Source organism: Pristiophorus japonicus, chromosome 17, assembly GCF_044704955.1.
Source record: "Pristiophorus japonicus isolate sPriJap1 chromosome 17, sPriJap1.hap1, whole genome shotgun sequence".
NCBI classification, from domain to species: domain Eukaryota; kingdom Metazoa; phylum Chordata; class Chondrichthyes; family Pristiophoridae; genus Pristiophorus; species Pristiophorus japonicus.
The window spans coordinates 131,284,056-131,306,916 of record NC_091993.1 but is presented as its reverse complement, the minus strand read 5'-3'; the positions used below and the strand labels follow the sequence as shown (position 1 = coordinate 131,306,916).

General features: G+C 52.0%; 1 protein-coding gene across 2 annotated transcripts in view; it reads left to right on the top strand.

The window, feature by feature from the left end:
• slc6a17 (solute carrier family 6 member 17) overlaps positions 1-21,759 on the top strand; it is a 78,637-nt gene extending 56,878 nt beyond the window's left edge. For both annotated transcript variants that reach the window (XM_070859509.1, XM_070859508.1), the window contains exons 10-11: positions 15,623-15,785; positions 21,394-21,759. In XM_070859509.1, the coding sequence (XP_070715610.1) occupies positions 15,623-15,785; positions 21,394-21,759 (529 nt within the window). The remainder of the gene's footprint in view (positions 1-15,622; positions 15,786-21,393) is intronic.
• Positions 21,760-22,861: the final 1,102 nt, after the last annotated feature.

The following is a 22,861-nucleotide window of genomic DNA, read 5'->3' as shown; positions in this document are numbered from 1 at the left end:
GCAGTAGGTTTAGTTTGGGATTGATACAGGGCTACAGGGAGAGAGCGGGGCAGTGGGATTAGTTTGGGATTGTTACAGGGCTATGGGGAGAGAGCAGGGCAGTGGAATTAGTTTGGTATTGATACAGGGCTATAGGGCGACAGCGGGGCAGTGAGATTAGTTTGGGATTGATACAGCGCTATGGGGAGAGAGCAGGGCAGTGCGATAAGTTTGGGATTGATACAGAGCTATGGGGAGAGAGCGGGGCAGTGCGATTAGTTTGGGATTGATACAGGGCCTTGGGGAGAGTGGGGCAGTGGGGTTAATTTGGGGATTGATACAGGGCTATGGGGAGAGAGCGAGGCAGTGGGATTAGTTTGAGATTGATACAGGGCTATGGGGAGAGAGCGGGGCAGTGGGATTAGTTTGAGATTGATACAGGGCTATGGGGAGAGAGCGGGGCAGTGGGACTAGTTTGGGATTGATACAGGGCTATGGGGGAGAGCGGGGCAGTGGGATTAGTTTGGGATTGATACAGGGCGATGGGGAGAGAGCGGGTCAGTGGGATTAGTTTGGGATTGATACAGGATATAGGGTGAGAGCGGGGCAGTGGGAATAGTTTGGGATTGATACAGCGCTATAGGCTGAGAGCAGGGCAGTGGGAATAGTTTGGGATTGATACAGGGCTATGGGGAGGGAGCAGGGCAGTAGGTTTAGTTTGGGATTGATACAGGGCTATAGGGAGAGAGCGGGGAGTGGGATTTGTTTGGGATTGATACAGGGCTATGGGGAGAGAGTGGGGCAGTGGGATTAGTTTGGGATTGATCCAGGGCTATGGGGAGAGAGTGGGGCAGTGGGATTAGTTTGGGGATTGATACAGGGCTATAGGGAGGGAGCGGGGCAGTGGGATAAGCTTGGGATTGATACATGGCTTTAGGGAGAGATCGGGTCAGTGGGATTAGTTTGGGATTGATACAGGGCTATAGGGTGAGAGCGGGGCAGTGGGAATAGTTTGGGATTGATACAGGGCTATGGGGAGAGTGGGGCAGTGGGTTTAGTTTGGGATTGATACAGGGCTATGGGGAGAGTGGGGCAATGGGATTAGTTTGGTATTGAAACAGGGCCATGAGGAGAGTGGGGCAGTGGGATTAGTTTGGGATTGATACAGGGCTCTGGGGGAGAGCGGGGCAGTGGGATTAGTTTGGGATTGATACAGGGCTATGGGGAGAGAGCGGGGCAATGGAATTAGTTTGGGATTGATACAGGGCTATGGGCCAGAGTGGGGCAGTGGGATTAGTTTGGGATTGAAACAGGGCCATGGGGAGAGTGGGGCAGTGGGATTAGTTTGGGGATTGATTCAGGGCTATGGGGAGAGAGCGAGGCAGTGGGATTAGTTTGGGATTGATACAGGGCTATGGGGAGAGAGCGGGACAGTGGAAATAGTTTGGGATTGATCCATGGCTATGGGGAGAGAGCGGGGCAGTGGGATTAGTTTGGGGATTGATACAGGGCTATAGGGAGAGAGCGGGACAGTGGGATAAGTTTGGGATTGATACATGGCTATAGGGATGGAGCGGGTCAGTGGGATTAGTTTGGGATTGATACAGAGCTGTCGGTTGAGAGCGGGGCAGTGGGAATAGTTTGGGATTGATACAGCGCTATAGGGTGAGAGCGGGGCAGTGGGAATAGTTTGGGATTGATACAGGGCTGTCGGTTGAGAGCGGAGCAGTGGGAATAGTTTGGGATTGATCCAGCGCTATAGGGTGAGAGCAGGGCAGTGGGAATAGTTTGGGATTGATACAGGGCTATGGAGAGGGAGCAGGGCAGTAGGTTTAGTTTGGTATTGATACAGGTCTATAGGGCGACAGCGGGGCAGTGAGATTAGTTTGGGATTGATACAGGGCTATGGGGAGAGAGCAGGGCAGTGCGATTAGTTTGGGATTGATACAGGGCCATGGGGAGAGTGGGGCAGTGGGGTTAATTTGGGGATTGATACAGGGCTATGGGGAGAGAGCGAGGCAGTGGGATTAGTTTGGGATTGATACAGGGCTATGGGGAGAGAGCGGGGCAGTGGGATTAGTTTGAGATTGATACAGGGCTATGGGGAGAGAGCTGGGCAGTGGGACTAGTTTGGGATTGATACAGGGCTATGGGGAGAGCGCGGGGCAGTGGGATTAGTTTGCGATTGAAACAGGGCCATGGGGAGATGGGGCAGTGGGGTTAATTTGGCGATTGATACAGGGCTATGGGGAGAGAGCGAGGCAGTGGGATTAGTTTGGGATTGATACAGGGCTATGGGGAGAGAGCGGGGCAGTGGGACTCGTTTCGAATTTATACAGGGCTATGGGGAGAGACCGGGGCAGTGGGATTAGTTTGGGATTGATACAGGGCTATAGGGAGAGAGCGGGGCAGTGGGATTAGTTTGGGATTGATACAGGGCCATGGGGAGAGTTGGGCAGTGGGATTAGTTTGCCGATTGATACAGGGCTATGGGGAGAGAGCGGGGCAGTGGGATTAGTTTGGGATTGATACAGGGCTATGGGGAGAGAGCGGGGCAGTGGGATTAGTTTGGGATTGATACAGGGCTATGGGGAGATAGCAGGGCAGTGGGATTAGTTTGGGATTGATACAGGGCTATAGGGAGAGAGCGGGGCAGTGGGATTAGTTTGGGATTGACACAGGGCTATGGGGAGAGAGCGGGGCAATGGGATTAGTTTGGGATTGATACAGGGCTATGGGGGAGAGCGGGGCAGTGGGATTAGTTTGGGATTGAGACAGGGCTATGGGGAGAGAGCGGGGCAGTGGGATTAGTTTGGGATTGAAACAGGGCCATGTGGAGAGTGGGGCAGTGGGGTTAATTTGGGGATTGATACAGGGCTATGGGGAGAGAGCGAGGCAGTGGGATTAGTTTGGGATTGATACAGGGCTATGGGGAGAGAGCGGTGCAGTGGGATTAGTTTGGGATTGAAACAGGGCCATGGGGAGAGTGGGGCAGTGGGGTTAATTTGGGGATTGATACAGGGCTATGGGGTGAGAGCGAGGCAGTGGGATTAGTTTGGGATTGATCGAGGGCTATGGGTAGAGAGCGGGGCAGTGGGACTCGTTTGGGATTGTTACAGAGCTATGGGGAGAGAGCGGGACAGTGGGATTAGTTTGGGATTGATACAGGGCCATGCGGAGAGTGGGGCAGTGGGTTTAGTTTGGGATTGATACAGGGCCATAGGGAGAGAGCGGGACAGTGGGACTAGTTTTGGATTGAAGCAGGGCCAAGGGGAGAGTGGGCAGTGGGTTTAGTTTGGGATTGATACAGGGCTATGGGGAGAGAGCGAGGCAGTGGGTTTAGTTTGGGATTGATACAGGGCTATAAGGAGGGAGCAGGGCAGTGGGATTAGTTTGGGATTGATACAGGACTATGGGGAGAGAGCGGGGCTGTGGGATCAGTTTGGGATTGATACAGGGCTGTGGGGAGAGAGCGGGGCAGTGGGATTAGTTTGGGAATTGATACAGGGATATGGGGAGAGAGCTGGGCAGTGGGATTATTTTGGGATTTGATACAGGGCTATGGGGAGCGAGCGGGGCAGTGGGATTAATTTGGGAATTGATACAGGGCTATTGGGAGAGAGCAGGGCAGTGGGAATAGTTTGGGATTGATACAGGCCTATGGGGAGAGCGCGGAGCAGTGGGATTCGTTTGGGATTTATACAGGGTTATGGGGAGAGAGAGTGGGACAGTGGGATTAGTTTGGGGATTGATACAGGGCTATAGGGAGGGAGCGGGGCAGTGGGATAAGTTTGGGATTGATACATGGCTTTAGGGAGAGATCGGGTCAGTGGGATTAGTTTGGGATTGATACAGGGCTATAGGGTGAGAGCGGGGCAGTGGGAATAGTTTGGGATTGATACAGGGCTATGGGGAGAGTGGGGCAGTGGGTTTTATTTGGGATTGATACAGGGCTATGGGGAGAGTGGGGCAATGGGATTAGTTTGGGATTGAAACAGGGCCATGAGGAGAGTGGGGCAGTGGGATTAGTTTGGGATTGATACAGGGCTATGGGGAGAGAGCTGGGCAGTGGGATTATTTTGGGATTTGATACAGGGCTATGGGGAGCGAGCGGGGCAGTGGGATTAATTTGGGAATTGATACAGGGCTATTGGGAGAGAGCAGGGCAGTGGGAATAGTTTGGGATTGATACAGGCCTATGGGGAGAGCGCGGGGCAGTGGGATTCGTTTGGGATTTATACAGGGTTATGGGGAGAGAGAGTGGGACAGTGGGATTAGTTTGGGGATTGATACAGGGCTATAGGGAGGGAGCGGGGCAGTGGGATAAGTTTGGGATTGATACATGGCTTTAGGGAGAGATCGGGTCAGTGGGATTAGTTTGGGATTGATACAGGGCTATAGGGTGAGAGCGGGGCAGTGGGAATAGTTTGGGATTGATACAGGGCTATGGGGAGAGTGGGGCAGTGGGTTTAGTTTGGGATTGATACAGGGCTATGGGGAGAGTGGGGTAATGGGATTAGTTTGGGATTGAAACAGGGCCATGAGGAGAGTGGGGCAGTGGGATTAGTTTGGGATTGATACAGGGCTATGGGGAGAGTGGGGCAGTGGGATTAGTTTGGGATTGATACAGGGCTCTGGGGGAGAGCGGGGCAGTGGGATTAGTTTGGGATTGATACAGGGCTATGGGGAGAGAGCGGGGCAATGGAATTAGTTTGGGATTGATACAGGGCTATGGGTCAGAGTGGGGCAGTGGGATTAGTTTGGGATTGAAACAGGGCCATGGGGAGAGTGGGGCAGTGGGATTAGTTTGGGATTGATACAGTGCTATAGGGTGAGAGCGGGGCAGTGGGATTAGTTTGAGATTGATACAGGTCTATGGGGAGAGAGCGGGGCAGTGGGACTAGTTTGGGATTGATACAGGGCTATAGGGAGAGAGCGGGGCAGTGGGATTAGTTTGGGATTGATACAGGGCCATGGGGAGAGTTGGGCAGTGGGATTAGTTTGCCGATTGATACAGGGCTATGGGGAGAGAGCGGGGCAGTGGGATTAGTTTGGGATTGATACAGGGCTATGGGGAGAGAGCGGGGCAGTGGGATTAGTTTGGGATTGATACAGTGCTATGGGGAGAGAGCGGGGCAGTGGGATTAGTTTGAGATTGATACAGGGCTATGGGGAGAGAGCGGGGCAGTGGGACTAGTTTGGGATTGATACAGGGCTATGGGGAGAGCGCGGGGCAGTGGGATTAGTTTGCGATTGAAACAGGCCATGGGGAGATGGGGCAGTGGGGTTAATTTGGCGATTGATACAGGGCTATGGGGAGAGAGCGAGGCAGTGGGATTAGTTTGGGATTGATACAGGGCTATGGGGAGAGCGCGGGGCAGTGGGACTCGTTTCGAATTTATACAGGGCTATGGGGAGAGACCGGGGCAGTGGGATTAGTTTGGGATTGATACAGGGCTATAGGGAGAGAGCCGGGCAGTGGGATTAGTTTGGGATTGATACAGGGCCATGGGGAGAGTTGGGCAGTGGGATTAGTTTGCCGATTGATACAGAGCTATGGGGAGAGAGCGGGGCAGTGGGATTAGTTTGGGATTGATACAGGGCTATGGGGAGAGAGCGGGGCAGTGGGATTAGTTTGGGATTGATACAGGGCTATGGGGAGATAGCAGGGCAGTGGGATTAGTTTGGGATTGATACAGGGCTATAGGGAGAGAGCGGGGCAGTGGGATTAGTTTGGGATTGACACAGGGCTATGGGGAGAGAGCGGGGCAATGGGATTAGTTTGGGATTGATACAGGGCTATGGGGGAGAGCGGGGCAGTGGGATTAGTTTGGGATTGAGACAGGGCTATGGGGAGAGAGCGGGGCAGTGGGATTAGTTTGGGATTGAAACAGGGCCATGTGGAGAGTGGGGCAGTGGGGTTAGTTTGGGGATTGATACAGGGCTCTGGGGGAGAGCGGGGCAGTGGGATTAGTTTGGGATTGATACAGGGCTATGGGGAGAGAGCGGGGCAATGGAATTAGTTTGGGATTGATACAGGGCTATGGGTCAAAGTGGGGCAGTGGGATTAGTTTGGGATTGAAACAGGGCCATCGGGAGAGTGGGGCAGTGGGATTAATTTGGGGTTTGATTCAGGGCTATGGGGAGAGAGCGAGGCAGTGGGATTAGTTTGGGATTGATACAGGGCTATGGGGAGAGAGCGGTGCAGTGGGATTAGTTTGGGATTGAAACAGGGCCATGGGGAGAGTGGGGCAGTGGGGTTAATTTGGGGATTGATACAGGGCTATGGGGTGAGAGCGAGGCAGTGGGATTAGTTTGGGATTGATCGAGGGCTATGGGTAGAGAGCGGGGCAGTGGGACTCGTTTGGGATTGTTACAGAGCTATGGGGAGAGAGCGGGACAGTGGGATTAGTTTGGGATTGATACAGGGCCATGCGGAGAGTGGGGCAGTGGGTTTAGTTTGGGATTGATACAGGGCCATAGGGAGAGAGCGGGACAGTGGGACTAGTTTTGGATTGAAGCAGGGCCAAGGGGAGAGTGGGCAGTGGGTTTAGTTTGGGATTGATACAGGGCTATGGGGAGAGAGCGAGGCAGTGGGTTTAGTTTGGGATTGATACAGGGCTATAAGGAGGGAGCAGGGCAGTGGGATTAGTTTGGGATTGATACAGGGCTATGGGGAGAGAGCGGGGCTGTGGGATTAGTTTGGGATTGATACAGGGCTGTGGGGAGAGAGCGGGGCAGTGGGATTAGTTTGGGAATTGATACAGGGCTATGGGGAGAGAGCTGGGCAGTGGGATTATTTTGGGATTTGATACAGGGCTATGGGGAGCGAGCGGGGCAGTGGGATTAATTTGGGAATTGATACAGGGCTATTGGGAGAGAGCAGGGCAGTGGGAATAGTTTGGGATTGATACAGGCCTATGGGGAGAGCGCGGGGCAGTGGGATTCGTTTGGGATTTATACAGGGTTATGGGGAGAGAGAGTGGGACAGTGGGATTAGTTTGGGGATTGATACAGGGCTATAGGGAGGGAGCGGGGCAGTGGGATAAGTTTGGGATTGATACATGGCTTTAGGGAGAGATCGGGTCAGTGGGATTAGTTTGGGATTGATACAGGGCTATCGGGTGAGAGCGGGGCAGTGGGAATAGTTTGGGATTGATACAGGGCTATGGGGAGAGTGGGGCAGTGGGTTTAGTTTGGGATTGATACAGGGCTATGGGGAGAGTGGGGTAATGGGATTAGTTTGGGATTGAAACAAGGCCATGAGGAGAGTGGGGCAGTGGGATTAGTTTGGGATTGATACAGGGCTATGGGGAGAGTGGGGCAGTGGGATTAGTTTGGGATTGATACAGGGCTCTGGGGGAGAGCGGGGCAGTGGGATTAGTTTTGGATTGAAGCAGGGCCAAGGGGAGAGTGGGCAGTGGGTTTAGTTTGGGATTGATACAGGGCTATGGGGAGAGAGCGAGGCAGTGGGTTTAGTTTGGGATTGATACAGGGCTATAAGGAGGGAGCAGGGCAGTGGGATTAGTTTGGGATTGATACAGGGCTATGGGGAGAGAGCGGGGCTGTGGGATTAGTTTGGGATTGATACAGGGCTGTGGGGAGAGAGCGGGGCAGTGGGATTAGTTTGGGAATTGATACAGGGCTATGGGGAGAGAGCTGGGCAGTGGGATTATTTTGGGATTTGATACAGGGCTATGGGGAGCGAGCGGGGCAGTGGGATTAATTTGGGAATTGATACAGGGCTATTGGGAGAGAGCAGGGCAGTGGGAATAGTTTGGGATTGATACAGGCCTATGGGGAGAGCGCGGGGCAGTGGGATTCGTTTGGGATTTATACAGGGTTATGGGGAGAGAGAGTGGGACAGTGGGATTAGTTTGGGGATTGATACAGGGCTATAGGGAGGGAGCGGGGCAGTGGGATAAGTTTGGGATTGATACATGGCTTTAGGGAGAGATCGGGTCAGTGGGATTAGTTTGGGATTGATACAGGGCTATCGGGTGAGAGCGGGGCAGTGGGAATAGTTTGGGATTGATACAGGGCTATGGGGAGAGTGGGGCAGTGGGTTTAGTTTGGGATTGATACAGGGCTATGGGGAGAGTGGGGTAATGGGATTAGTTTGGGATTGAAACAAGGCCATGAGGAGAGTGGGGCAGTGGGATTAGTTTGGGATTGATACAGGGCTATGGGGAGAGTGGGGCAGTGGGATTAGTTTGGGATTGATACAGGGCTCTGGGGGAGAGCGGGGCAGTGGGATTAGTTTGGGATTGATACAGGGCTATGGGGAGAGAGCGGGGCAATGGAATTAGTTTGGGATTGATACAGGGCTATGGGTCAAAGTGGGGCAGTGGGATTAGTTTGGGATTGAAACAGGGCCATCGGGAGAGTGGGGCAGTGGGATTAATTTGGGGTTTGATTCAGGGCTATGGGGAGAGAGCGAGGCAGTGGGATTAGTTTGGGATTGATACAGGGCTATGGGGAGAGAGCGGGGCAGTGGGATTAGTTTGGGGATTGATACAGGGCTATAGGGAGAGAGCGGGACAGTGGGGTTAATTTGGGGATTGATACAGGGCTATGGGGAGAGAGCGAGGCAGTGGGATTAGTTTGAGATTGATACAGGGCTATGGGGAGAGAGCGGGGCAGTGGGATTAGTTTGAGATTGATATAGGGCTATGGGGAGAGAGCGGGGCAGTGGGACTAGTTTGGGATTGATACAGGGCTATGGGGGAGAGCGGGGCAGTGGGATTAGTTTGGGATTGATACAGGGCGATGGGGAGAGAGCGGGGCAGTGGGATTAGTTTGGGATTGATACAGGGCTATGGGGAGAGCGCGGGGCAGTGGGATTAGTTTGGGGATTAATACAGGGCTATCGGGAGAGAGCGAGGCAGTGGGATCAGTTTGCGATTGAAACAGGGCCATGGGGAGATGGGGCAGTGGGGTTAATTTGGCGATTGATACAGGGCTATGGGGAGAGAGCGGGGCAGAGGGATTAGTTTGGGATTGATACAGGGCCATGGGGAGAGTTGGGCAGTGGGATTAGTTTGCCGATTGATACAGGGCTATGGGGAGAGAGCGAGGCAGTGGGATTAGTTTGGGATTGATACAGGGCTATGGGGAGAGAGCGGGGCAGTGGGATTAGTTTGGGATTGATACAGGGCTATGGGGAGAGAGCGGGGCAGTGGGATTAGTTTGGGATTGACACAGGGCTATGGGGAGAGAGCGGGGCAATGGGATTAGTTTGGGATTGATACAGGGCTATGGGGGAGAGCGGGGCAGTGGGATTAGTTTGGGATTGATACAGGGCTATGAGGAGAGACCGGAGCAGTGGGATTAGTTTGGGATTGATACGGGGCTATGGGGAGAGAGCGGGGCAGTGGGATTAGTTTGGGATTGATACAGGGCTATGGGGAGAGAGCGGGGCAGTGGGACTCGTTTGGGATTGATACAGGGCTATGGGGAGAGTGCGGGGCAGTGGGATTAGTTTGGGATTGATACAGGGCTATGGGGAGAGAGCGGGGCAGTGGGACTCGTTTGGAATTTATACAGGGCTATGGGGAGAGACCGGGGCAGTGGGATTAGTTTGGGATTGATACAGGGCTATGGGGAGAGAGCGGGGCAGAGGGATTAGTTTGGGATTGATACAGGGCCATGGGGAGAGTTGCGCAGTGGGATTAGTTTGCCGATTGATACAGGGCTATGGGGAGAGAGCGAGGCAGTGGGATTAGTTTGGGATTGATACAGGGCTATGGGGAGAGAGCGGGGCAGTGGGATTAGTTTGGGATTGATACAGGGCTATGGGGAGAGAGCGGGGCAGTGGGATTAGTTTGGGATTGATACAGGGCTATGGGGAGATAGCGGGGCAGTGGGATTAGTTTGGGATTGATACAGGGCTATAGGGAGAGAGCGGGGCAGTGGGATTAGTTTGGGATTGACACAGGGCTATGGGGAGAGAGCGGGGCAGTGGGATTAGTTTGGGATTGATACAGGGCCATGGGGAGAGTTGGGCAGTGGGATTAGTTTGCCGATTGATACAGGGCTATGGGGAGAGAGCGGGGCAGTGGGATTAGTTTGGGATTGATACAGGGCTATGGGGAGAGAGCGGGGCAGTGGGATTAGTTTGGGATTGATACAGTGCTATGGGGAGAGAGCGGGGCAGTGGGATTAGTTTGAGATTGATACAGGGCTATGGGGAGAGAGCGGGGCAGTGGGACTAGTTTGGGATTGATACAGGGCTATGGGGAGAGCGCGGGGCAGTGGGATTAGTTTGCGATTGAAACAGGCCATGGGGAGATGGGGCAGTGGGGTTAATTTGGCGATTGATACAGGGCTATGGGGAGAGAGCGAGGCAGTGGGATTAGTTTGGGATTGATACAGGGCTATGGGGAGAGCGCGGGGCAGTGGGACTCGTTTCGAATTTATACAGGGCTATGGGGAGAGACCGGGGCAGTGGGATTAGTTTGGGATTGATACAGGGCTATAGGGAGAGAGCCGGGCAGTGGGATTAGTTTGGGATTGATACAGGGCCATGGGGAGAGTTGGGCAGTGGGATTAGTTTGCCGATTGATACAGAGCTATGGGGAGAGAGTGGGGCAGTGGGATTAGTTTGGGATTGATACAGGGCTATGGGGAGAGAGCGGGGCAGTGGGATTAGTTTGGGATTGATACAGGGCTATGGGGAGATAGCAGGGCAGTGGGATTAGTTTGGGATTGATACAGGGCTATAGGGAGAGAGCGGGGCAGTGGGATTAGTTTGGGATTGACACAGGGCTATGGGGAGAGAGCGGGGCAATGGGATTAGTTTGGGATTGATACAGGGCTATGGGGGAGAGCGGGGCAGTGGGATTAGTTTGGGATTGAGACAGGGCTATGGGGAGAGAGCGGGGCAGTGGGATTAGTTTGGGATTGAAACAGGGCCATGTGGAGAGTGGGGCAGTGGGGTTAATTTGGGGATTGATACAGGGCTATGGGGAGAGAGCGAGGCAGTGGGATTAGTTTGGGATTGATACAGGGCTATGGGGAGAGAGCGGTGCAGTGGGATTAGTTTGGGATTGAAACAGGGCCATGGGGAGAGTGGGGCAGTGGGGTTAATTTGGGGATTGATACAGGGCTATGGGGTGAGAGCGAGGCAGTGGGATTAGTTTGGGATTGATCGAGGGCTATGGGTAGAGAGCGGGGCAGTGGGACTCGTTTGGGATTGTTACAGAGCTATGGGGAGAGAGCGGGACAGTGGGATTAGTTTGGGATTGATACAGGGCCATGCGGAGAGTGGGGCAGTGGGTTTAGTTTGGGATTGATACAGGGCCATAGGGAGAGAGCGGGACAGTGGGACTAGTTTTGGATTGAAGCAGGGCCAAGGGGAGAGTGGGCAGTGGGTTTAGTTTGGGATTGATACAGGGCTATGGGGAGAGAGCGAGGCAGTGGGTTTAGTTTGGGATTGATACAGGGCTATAAGGAGGGAGCAGGGCAGTGGGATTAGTTTGGGATTGATACAGGGCTATGGGGAGAGAGCGGGGCTGTGGGATTAGTTTGGGATTGATACAGGGCTGTGGGGAGAGAGCGGGGCAGTGGGATTAGTTTGGGAATTGATACAGGGCTATGGGGAGAGAGCTGGGCAGTGGGATTATTTTGGGATTTGATACAGGGCTATGGGGAGCGAGCGGGGCAGTGGGATTAATTTGGGAATTGATACAGGGCTATTGGGAGAGAGCAGGGCAGTGGGAATAGTTTGGGATTGATACAGGCCTATGGGGAGAGCGCGGGGCAGTGGGATTCGTTTGGGATTTATACAGGGTTATGGGGAGAGAGAGTGGGACAGTGGGATTAGTTTGGGGATTGATACAGGGCTATAGGGAGGGAGCGGGGCAGTGGGATAAGTTTGGGATTGATACATGGCTTTAGGGAGAGATCGGGTCAGTGGGATTAGTTTGGGATTGATACAGGGCTATCGGGTGAGAGCGGGGCAGTGGGAATAGTTTGGGATTGATACAGGGCTATGGGGAGAGTGGGGCAGTGGGTTTAGTTTGGGATTGATACAGGGCTATGGGGAGAGTGGGGTAATGGGATTAGTTTGGGATTGAAACAAGGCCATGAGGAGAGTGGGGCAGTGGGATTAGTTTGGGATTGATACAGGGCTATGGGGAGAGTGGGGCAGTGGGATTAGTTTGGGATTGATACAGGGCTCTGGGGGAGAGCGGGGCAGTGGGATTAGTTTGGGATTGATACAGGGCTATGGGGAGAGAGCGGGGCAATGGAATTAGTTTGGGATTGATACAGGGCTATGGGTCAAAGTGGGGCAGTGGGATTAGTTTGGGATTGAAACAGGGCCATCGGGAGAGTGGGGCAGTGGGATTAATTTGGGGTTTGATTCAGGGCTATGGGGAGAGAGCGAGGCAGTGGGATTAGTTTGGGATTGATACAGGGCTATGGGGAGAGAGCGGGGCAGTGGGATTAGTTTGGGGATTGATACAGGGCTATAGGGAGAGAGCGGGACAGTGGGGTTAATTTGGGGATTGATACAGGGCTATGGGGAGAGAGCGAGGCAGTGGGATTAGTTTGAGATTGATACAGGGCTATGGGGAGAGAGCGGGGCAGTGGGATTAGTTTGAGATTGATATAGGGCTATGGGGAGAGAGCGGGGCAGTGGGACTAGTTTGGGATTGATACAGGGCTATGGGGGAGAGCGGGGCAGTGGGATTAGTTTGGGATTGATACAGGGCGATGGGGAGAGAGCGGGGCAGTGGGATTAGTTTGGGATTGATACAGGGCTATGGGGAGAGCGCGGGGCAGTGGGATTAGTTTGGGGATTAATACAGGGCTATCGGGAGAGAGCGAGGCAGTGGGATCAGTTTGCGATTGAAACAGGGCCATGGGGAGATGGGGCAGTGGGGTTAATTTGGCGATTGATACAGGGCTATGGGGAGAGAGCGGGGCAGAGGGATTAGTTTGGGATTGATACAGGGCCATGGGGAGAGTTGGGCAGTGGGATTAGTTTGCCGATTGATACAGGGCTATGGGGAGAGAGCGAGGCAGTGGGATTAGTTTGGGATTGATACAGGGCTATGGGGAGAGAGCGGGGCAGTGGGATTAGTTTGGGATTGATACAGGGCTATGGGGAGAGAGCGGGGCAGTGGGATTAGTTTGGGATTGACACAGGGCTATGGGGAGAGAGCGGGGCAATGGGATTAGTTTGGGATTGATACAGGGCTATGGGGGAGAGCGGGGCAGTGGGATTAGTTTGGGATTGATACAGGGCTATGAGGAGAGACCGGAGCAGTGGGATTAGTTTGGGATTGATACGGGGCTATGGGGAGAGAGCGGGGCAGTGGGATTAGTTTGGGATTGATACAGGGCTATGGGGAGAGAGCGGGGCAGTGGGACTCGTTTGGGATTGATACAGGGCTATGGGGAGAGTGCGGGGCAGTGGGATTAGTTTGGGATTGATACAGGGCTATGGGGAGAGAGCGGGGCAGTGGGACTCGTTTGGAATTTATACAGGGCTATGGGGAGAGACCGGGGCAGTGGGATTAGTTTGGGATTGATACAGGGCTATGGGGAGAGAGCGGGGCAGAGGGATTAGTTTGGGATTGATACAGGGCCATGGGGAGAGTTGCGCAGTGGGATTAGTTTGCCGATTGATACAGGGCTATGGGGAGAGAGCGAGGCAGTGGGATTAGTTTGGGATTGATACAGGGCTATGGGGAGAGAGCGGGGCAGTGGGATTAGTTTGGGATTGATACAGGGCTATGGGGAGAGAGCGGGGCAGTGGGATTAGTTTGGGATTGATACAGGGCTATGGGGAGATAGCGGGGCAGTGGGATTAGTTTGGGATTGATACAGGGCTATAGGGAGAGAGCGGGGCAGTGGGATTAGTTTGGGATTGACACAGGGCTATGGGGAGAGAGCGGGGCAATGGGATTAGTTTGGGATTGATACAGGGCTATGGGGGAGAGCGGGGCAGTGGGATTAGTTTGGGATTGATACAGGGCTATGGGGAGAGAGCGGGGCAGTGGAATTAGTTTGGGATTGAAACAGGGCCATGGGGAGAGTGGGGCAGTGGGGTTAATTTGGGGATTGATACAGGGCTATGGGGAGAGAGCGAGGCAGTGGAATTAGTTTGGGATTGATACAGGGCTATGGGGAGAGAGCGGGGCAGTGGGATTAGTTTGGGATTGAAACAGGGCCATGGGGAGAGTGGGGCAGTGGGGTTAATTTGGGGATTGATACAGGGCTATGGGGTGAGAGCGAGGCAATGGGATTAGTTTGGGATTGATCGAGGGCTATGGGTAGAGAGCGGGGCAGTGGGACTCGTTTGGGATTGATACAGGGCTATGGGGAGAGAGCGGGACAGTGGGATTAGTTTGGGATTGATACAGGGCCATGCGGAGAGTGGGGCAGTGGGTTTAGTTTGGGATTGATACAGGGCCATAGGGAGAGAGCGGGACAGTGGGACTAGTTTGGGATTGAAGCAGGGCCATGGGGAGAGTGGGCAGTGGGATTAGTTTGGGATTGATACAGGGCTATGGGGAGAGAGCGGGGCAGTGGGATTAGTTTGGGATTGATACAGGGCTGTGGGGAGAGAGCGGGGCAGTGGGATTAGTTTGGGAATTGATACAGGGCTATGGGGAGAGAGCTGGGCAGTGGGATTATTTTGGGATTTGATACAGGGCTATGGGGAACGAGCGGGGCAGTGGGATTAATTTTGGAATTGATACAGGGCTATGGGGAGAGAGCAGGGCAGTGGGAATAGTTTGGGATTGATACAGGCCTCTGGGGAGAGCACGGGGCAGTGGGATTCGTTTGGCATTTATACAGGGCTATGGGGAGAGAGAGTGGGACAGTGGGATTAGTTTGGGATTGATACAGGGCTGTGGGGAGAGAGTGGGGCAGTGGGATTCGCTGTATGCTATTGTTCCTTGGTTCTAGCCTGCTGTGGTTCAATCTTACAGTGACAACAAATCACTGCCTTGTCTAATTCCCCACTGAAGTTGCCTTTGTATAATCAGTGATTTTCTTGTTGCTCTAACCAAATGATAAACAGTTGGATATATTATTATTGAAAGTAATTTTAGATAGGAACAGGAGGAGGCCATTCGGCCTCTCAAGCCTGACCCACCTGATCTGTGTATCAGCTCCATTTACCTGCCTTTGTTCCATATGCCCCGCTACCCAACAAATATCGGCCCTGTAAATTCCAACTGACCCCCCGTATCCGCAGCCTTGGGGGGGGAGAGAGTTCCAGATTCCCACACCCTTTGTGTGAAGAAGTGCTCCCTGACATCACCCCTCAACGGCCGGGCTCTAAGTTTCAGGTAATGCCCCTTGTTCTGGGCTCCCCCCACCAGAGGAAACAGCTTCCCTCTGTCTCCCCCATCAACTCCTTTAATCATCGTAAACACCTCGATCATTCGTCACAACCGTCTAAATTTACATACAGCCCTAACCTCCAGGGTGTAAACAGGCTGAATCTAAGCAGTTACTTCATTCCAACATTGATGCAACATTTAGCTGTTGTTGAGGGAATGTTGTTAAATTCTCAGTTATAAGCTGCTGCATTGTTGCGTGTGTCGACAGTGAAGGAGAGATCCCCAGGCAGCGAATATTGAGAGGGTGGTGTGCCAGGTAACAGCTTTCTGCCCTTTTCCAGATTCATGCAGGAGTTGACAGAAATGCTGGGCTTCACTCCAAACCGATATTACTATTACACCTGGAAGTATATCTCACCCCTGGCCATGGCGATCCTGATGGTGGCCAGTATTATTCAGATGGGCATCACTCCCCCGGGATACAACGCCTGGATTATGGAGGAGGTAAGAAGCAAAAGAATATTTCTCATGCCACGATTCTTTACCCTGGGGAAACAATGGTTAAATGTGCGGAGCTTGAACAGGAGCTGGCATTAGAAGTGATTATTTTCGACAGACGGGAGACGTGAGTCACAGTGAGGCTGGTCGGCTTTCTGATGATCAGCTCAATGTGTGGCTAAAAAAAGGGCAAGGGTCAGGTGAGTGACCTCTGGGGGGGACCACCGACCTCTGGGCAGGGGTCAGGGGTTGTCGGGGTCAGAGGGTGTCGGGGTCAGTGTAGGGGTCAGCCCGTGTCAGGGTCAGCGAGCTGTCGGGGTCATAAGAACATAGGACTTAGGAGCAGGAGTAGGCCATACAGCCCCTCGAGCCTGCTCCGCCATTCAATAAGACCACGGCTGATCATCGAACTCAACTCCACTTTCCCGCTCGATCTCCATATCCCTTTATTCCCCTAGACTCAAAAAATCTAGCGATCTCAGCCTTGAATATATTCAGAGATTCAGCATCCACAGCCCTCTGGGGCAGAGAATTCCAAAGATTCACCACCCTCTGAGTGAAGAAATTCCTCCTCATCTCAGTCCTCAATGACCGAGCCCTTATCCTGAGACTGTGACCCCTGGTTCTAAACTCCCCAGCCCGGGGGAAACATCCTCTCAGCATCTACCCTGTCAATCCCCCTCAGAATCTTGTATGCTTCAATGAGATCACCTCTTATTCTTCTAAACTCCAGAGAGTATAGGCCCATTCTACACAATCCTCATCATAAGACAACCCTCTCATCCCAGGAATCAACTGGTGAGCTTCCATTGCATCGCCTCCAATGCAAGTATATCCTTCCTTAGATAAGGAGACCAAAACTGTGCCCAGTACTCCAGGTGTGGTCTCACCAAGGCCCTGTACAATTGTAGCAAGACTTCCTTACTCTTATACTCCAGCCTCCTTGCAATAAAGGATAACATGCCATTTGCCTTCATTATTGCTTGCTGTACCTGCATGCTAGCTCTCTGTGTGTCTTGCACAAGGGACACCCAAATCTCTCTGAACACCAACATTTAAAAGTTTCTCACCGTTTAAAAGATATTCTATTTTTCTATTTTTCCTATAAAAGTAAATAACCTCACATTTCCCCACATTATACTCCACCTGCCACCTTACTGCCCACTCACTCAGTCTATCTGTATCCCTTTGCAGACACTGTGTGTTCTCCTCACAGCTTACTGTCCCACCTAACTTTGTATCATCAGCAAACTTGGAAACATTACACTCAATTCCTTCATCTAGGTCATTAATATAGATTGTAAATAGCTGAGGCCCCAGCACTGATCCCTGTGGCACCCCACTTGTTACAGCCTGCCAACCTGGAAAAGACCCGTTTATCCCAACTCTCTGTCCATTAACCAATCCTCGATCCACGCGAATACATTACCTCCAATCCCATGAGCCCTTATTTTGTGTAATAACCTTTTATGTGGAACCTTATTGAATGCCTTTTGGAAATCTAAATATACTGCATCTACTGGTTTCCTTTATCTACCCTGCTAGTTACATGCTCAAAAATCTCTAATAAATTTGTTTAACATGATTTCCCTTTCATAAAACCATGTTAACCCTGCCTAATCATGTTATGATTATCTAAGTGCCCTGATACCACTTTCTTAACAATGGATTCCAGCATATTCCCAATGACTGATGTCAGGCTAACTGGCCTGTAGTTCCCTGTTTTCTCTCTCCCTCTTTTCTTGAATAGCAGGGTTACATTTGCTACCTTCCAATCCGCTGGGACCGTTCTAGAATCTAGGGATATTTTGAAAAATCAAAACCAATGCATCCACTATCTCTGCAGCCACCTCTTTTAGACCCCCAGGATGTAGGCCGTCAGGTCCAGGGGATTTGTCAGCTTTTAGTCCCATTAGTTTCTCCAGTACTTCCTCTCTAATTATATTGATTACATTAAGTTCCTCGCCCTCATTAGACCCTTGGTTCCCCAACATTTTAGGTAAGCCTTTTGCATCTTCTACTGTGAAGACAGATACAAAATATTTGTTTAATTTCCTTATTCCCCAGAATAATTTCTCCTGTCTCAGCCTCTCAGTTTACTTTTGCTACTTTTCCTTTTTACATACTTGTTGAAGCTCTTACAATCTGTTTTTATATTTCTTGCTAGTTTTCTCTCAGTCTATTTTTTCCCTTTTAATCAGTTTTTTGGTCATCCTTTGCTGGTTTCTGAAACTCCCCATATCCTCAGGCTTACTGCTATTCTTAACAGCATTATAAATGTCTACTTTGAATCTAATGCTATCCTTAACTTCTTTAGTTAGCCACGGATAGATCATTTTACCCATAGAGTTTTTGTTTCTCAATGGAATATATTTTTGTTGAGAATTACGAAATATTTCTTTAAATGCTAGTCATTGCTTATCTACTGCCATACCTCTCCATCTATTTTTTCAACCTACTTTAGACAACTCGCCCTTCGTACCAATGTAATTGGCTTTATTTAAGTTTAAGACTCTAGTTTCAGACTTAGGCAAGTCACACTCAAACATAATGTGAAATTCTATCGTATTATGATCACTTTACCCCAGAGGGTCCCTTACTATGAGATTGCTAATTAACCCTGTCTCATTACACAAAACAAAATCTACGTTGTTCTAGGAAACTGTCCCGAATGCATTCCATGAAATCGTCCTCCAGACGACCTTTGCCAGTTTGATTTGTCCAGCCTATATGAAGATTAAAGTCCCCCGCGATTATTGCATTACCTTTGTTACAAGCTCCTGATATTTCTTGATTAATATTCTGTCCAACGGTATAGCTACTGTTAGGGGGCAGATATACTACTCCCACCAGTGTTTTCTGCCCCTTGTTAATTCTTATCTCCACTCACACTAATTCTACTTCCTGATCCTCCGAGCCAAGATCCTTTCTCTCCACTGTCCTTATGTCATCCTTTGCTATTCCCTTCCTGTTATGCTCTGCTTGTTTTTACCCAAATCGCTACACTGCTCGATTGCCTTGACCTTTCTCTTTAGGTATCTAAACTTCCCTCCCCTAACCCCTTCCCCCCCACCCCCATATTTAGGTTACAGCCCTGTCTACAGCCTTAGTTATTCGATTCGCCAGCACACTAGTCCCAGCCCAGTTTAAGTGGAGCCCGTCCTGACGGAACAACTCCCTCTTTCCCCAGTACTGGTGCCAGTGCCCCATGAATTGAACCCCTCACCTCCCACACCAATCTCTGAGCTGCTTGACCCTATGCCAATTTATGCCTGGCTCAGGTAATAATGCAGAGATTATTTCCCTTGAGGTTCTGCATATTAATTTAGACCCGAGCTCCTCAAACTCCCTCAGCAGAAAATCATTCTTAGTTCTACCTATGTCATTGGTCCCTACGACAACTGGATCCTCCCCCTCCCACTCCAAGTTCTGCTCCAGCATCGAGGAGATGTCTTTAATCCTGACACAGGGCAGGCAACACAATCTCCGGAACTTCCTGTCGTGGTTGCAGAGAACAGTATCTATGCCCCTGACTATACTGGCCCCTGCCACAACCACATTCCTTCCTTCTCCCCCCCACTTGGATGGCCCCCTGTACAACGATGCCGTGTCAGTTTGCCCACCCTCCCTGCAGTCCTTTTCCTCACCCATACAGACAGCGAGTACCTCGTACCTGTTGGACAGGGTCAGGGGCTGAGGCACCTCCATCACTGCACCCTGGGTCCCCAAACCTTCCTGACTCGCAGTCACACCCTCCTGTCCCTCACCACTGATTAACTCTAAAGTACGATTGTACCTTAAGGGTGTGACTGCCTCCTGGAGCAAAGTGTCCAGGTTACCCTCCCCCTCCCTGATGTATCACACTGTCTGCAGCTCGGACTCCAGCACAACAACTCTGAGCCCAAGTTCCTTGAGCTAGAGACACTTACTGAAGATGTGGTCACTCGGGATCGCGATGCTCTCTGCCAACTCCCACATACTGCAGTTACCATACACAGCCTGCCCGGCCATCTCTAACCGTGTTTTATTTATTAATTACTTAGTTAAAGCTTTTATTCAATCAATATTTTATTTTTATTGTTTAATTATTTTATCTGTTTAAAGTTATTAATTTAATATGTACCAGCAAATTACAGTTTTTCTGCTCTTAATTTAACTCCCTTCGCTAACTTAGAGAGCAAATATAATCTGTAATACTCATCAACCAATCACCTACCTGCTTTGATTTTTTTTGTTCTTTTTGAATTGGAGCCTCAGCATCTCATTCTCACTCCCCCTCCCCCTCCCTCGCTCCTCCCTTCCCCTCCCCTCTCCCCCTCCCCCTCCCCTCCCCCTCCCCCCTCCCTTGCCCCCGCTCCCCCTCCCCTCCCCCCACTCCCCCTCTCCCCTCCCTTGCCCCCGCTCACCCGTCTCTCCCCTCCCCTCCCCCTCCCCCCTCCCTTGCCCCCGCTCACTCGTCTCTCTCCTCCCCTCCCTCGCTCCTCCCTTCCCCTCCCCCCTCCCTTGCCCCCGCTCACCCGTCACTCCCCTCCCCCTCCCTCGCTCCTCCCTTCCCCTCCCCCCTCCCACTCCCCCTCCCCCTCCCTTGCCCCCGCTCACCCATCCCTCCCCCTGCCCTCCCCTCCCCTCCCCCTCCCTCGCTCCTCCCTTCCCCTCCCCCTCCCCTCCCCCCACTCCCCTTGCCCCCGCTCACCCGTCTCTCCCCTCCCCTCCCCTCCCCCTCCCTCGCTCCTCCCTTCCCCTCCCCCCTCCCCCTCCCCCCACTCCCCACTCCTCCTGCCCCTCCCCTCCCCCTGCTCCTCCTCTCCCCCCCGGTCTCTGGCTTCCTCTCCCTGCACTCTCGCTCCCGCTCTTTATGCTCAGTTTCGGGTCACTTTTGGGTCAGAGGATGTCGGGGTCAGTTTGGGGTTAGTTCCGGGTCAGTTTTGGGTCAGTGGGTGTCGGGGTCAGTTTGGGGTCAGGTTGGGGTTAGTGGGTTCATGGTCAGTTTGGGGTCAGTGGGTGTCGGGGTCAGTTTTGGGTCAGTGGGTGTCGGGGTCAGTTTTGGGTCAGTGGGTGTTGGGGTCAGTGGGTGTCGGGGTCAGTTTGGGGTCAGTGGGTGTCGGGGTCAGTTTTGGGTCAGTGGGTGTCGGGGTCAGTTTTGGGTCAGTGGGTGTTGGGGTCAGTGGGTGTCGGGGTCAGTTTTGGGTCAGTGGGTGTCGGGGTCAGTTTTGGGTCAGTGGGTGTCGGGGTCAGTTTTGGGTCAGTGGGTGTCGGGGTCAGTTTTGGGTCAGTGGGTGTCGGGGTCAGTTTTGGGTCAGTGGGTGTTGGGGTCAGTGGGTGTCGGGGTCAGTTTGGGGTCAGTGGGTGTTGGGGTCAGTGGGTGTCGGGGTCAGTTTGGGTCAGTGGGTGTCGGGGTCAGTTTTGGGTCAGTGGGTGTTGGGGTCAGTGGGTGTCGGGGTCAGTTTGGGTCAGTGGGTGTCGGGGTCAGTTTGGGTCAGTGGGTGTCGGGGTCAGTTTTGGGTCAGTGGGTGTTGGGGTCAGTGGGTGTCGGGGTCAGTTTGGGGTCAGTGGGTGTCGGGGCCCAATTGCTAAATGTAGTCGGTGTGACGGAGTTTTCTCTTTCCTTGTCTAGGCTTCGGAGGAGTTCCTGATATTCCCCGGGTGGGCCATGGGATTAACGGTTGCTCTGATTGTGGTGGGAATCCTACCCATTCCTGTTGTCTTCATTGTCCGCCATTTTCACCTCGTGTCCGACGGGTCCAACACTTTATCAGTTTCATACAGAAGAGGTCGAATGATGAAAGATATGTCCAACTTGGATGACCATGATGAGACGCGGTTTATCCTGAGCAAGGTCCCCAGTGAGACCCCTTCGCCAATGCCCACACATCGCACGTATAACGGACCCGACAGCACCTCGCCAATGGAAATGACCGCTGCCAATGGGCGCTATGGTGTCGGCTACCTATCCGCTGGCACTCCCGAGTCTGAACTGTGAGGTGGATTGGGAGGAGAGTCAGCACCGAATGCAGTTGTAATATAAAGTACAATAGTGCAACGATTAATCAACAGTTGTGATTGGGCAAACAACCTGTAACTAGCAGCCAGGGATTGACAGTGATCTTAACTGGTACAAAACCAACCCAAATTTTTGTAAACAGGTCAATGATAGGCTGATTCAGAACTGCTCCCCTACCAGTGACAGCACTGGATGTACAATGCTACCAGTGTAATCGGTCGGGCCCTATATAAGCACAGACATGCATATACCACACACATAAGCACAAATATCACATATACCAGCCTTGTATCAGTGCAGCTACTGTATATATTGACTGTTTATCTGCACATACACTGCATATACTGAACCTATATCAACACATATGATCTATACTAACCCTGATTCAGCATAAACACTGCATACTCTGCCCTGCATCAGATACCAATATACTGCTTTTATATTGGTGCAGACAATGCAAACACCGCACAGAAAATGCACATTCTGGGCCTGTACCAGCACAAATACCACACATGCTGCCCTATATAGCACATACACCATATATACTAGCCCCGATTTAGCACAAATACTTTATATACGAGGCCTGTACCTGCACATACACATCATATACTGCCCGACGTCAACACAGGCATTGCATCTACTATCCATGTGCCAGTACAGATGTTGTGTGTTGCGTCCACTCTGAGCACTGTGCGTTTACATGTAATAATGTTGAGGCTGTATTGATGGTCCATTGATTGGACTAATCCTGGGCCAGCACGTTCTGGGACTGAAACAATTCCTGTACAAATAGTCAGCACAATGTCCCCAGCCCCAGTCCCTCAGCCCTGGACCCACAGACAGAGCACAAACACTGAGGGCACGATTGCACTTTCAGGCCTGGGTTATAACGGGAGCCGGTCTCTCTCAACTTTCCATGGCAAGCACTGTGAGTAATATTCGATACGTATTGCATTTTCCACAATTATCCCCCAAACACCTGACCGTTTGCCTCATTACTGGCCTGAGGACCTAACACTCTGGGCCATGAACTGCCCCAAACAGGGCAACTATCTGGCTCACGTTACTGCCTGCAGAGCGC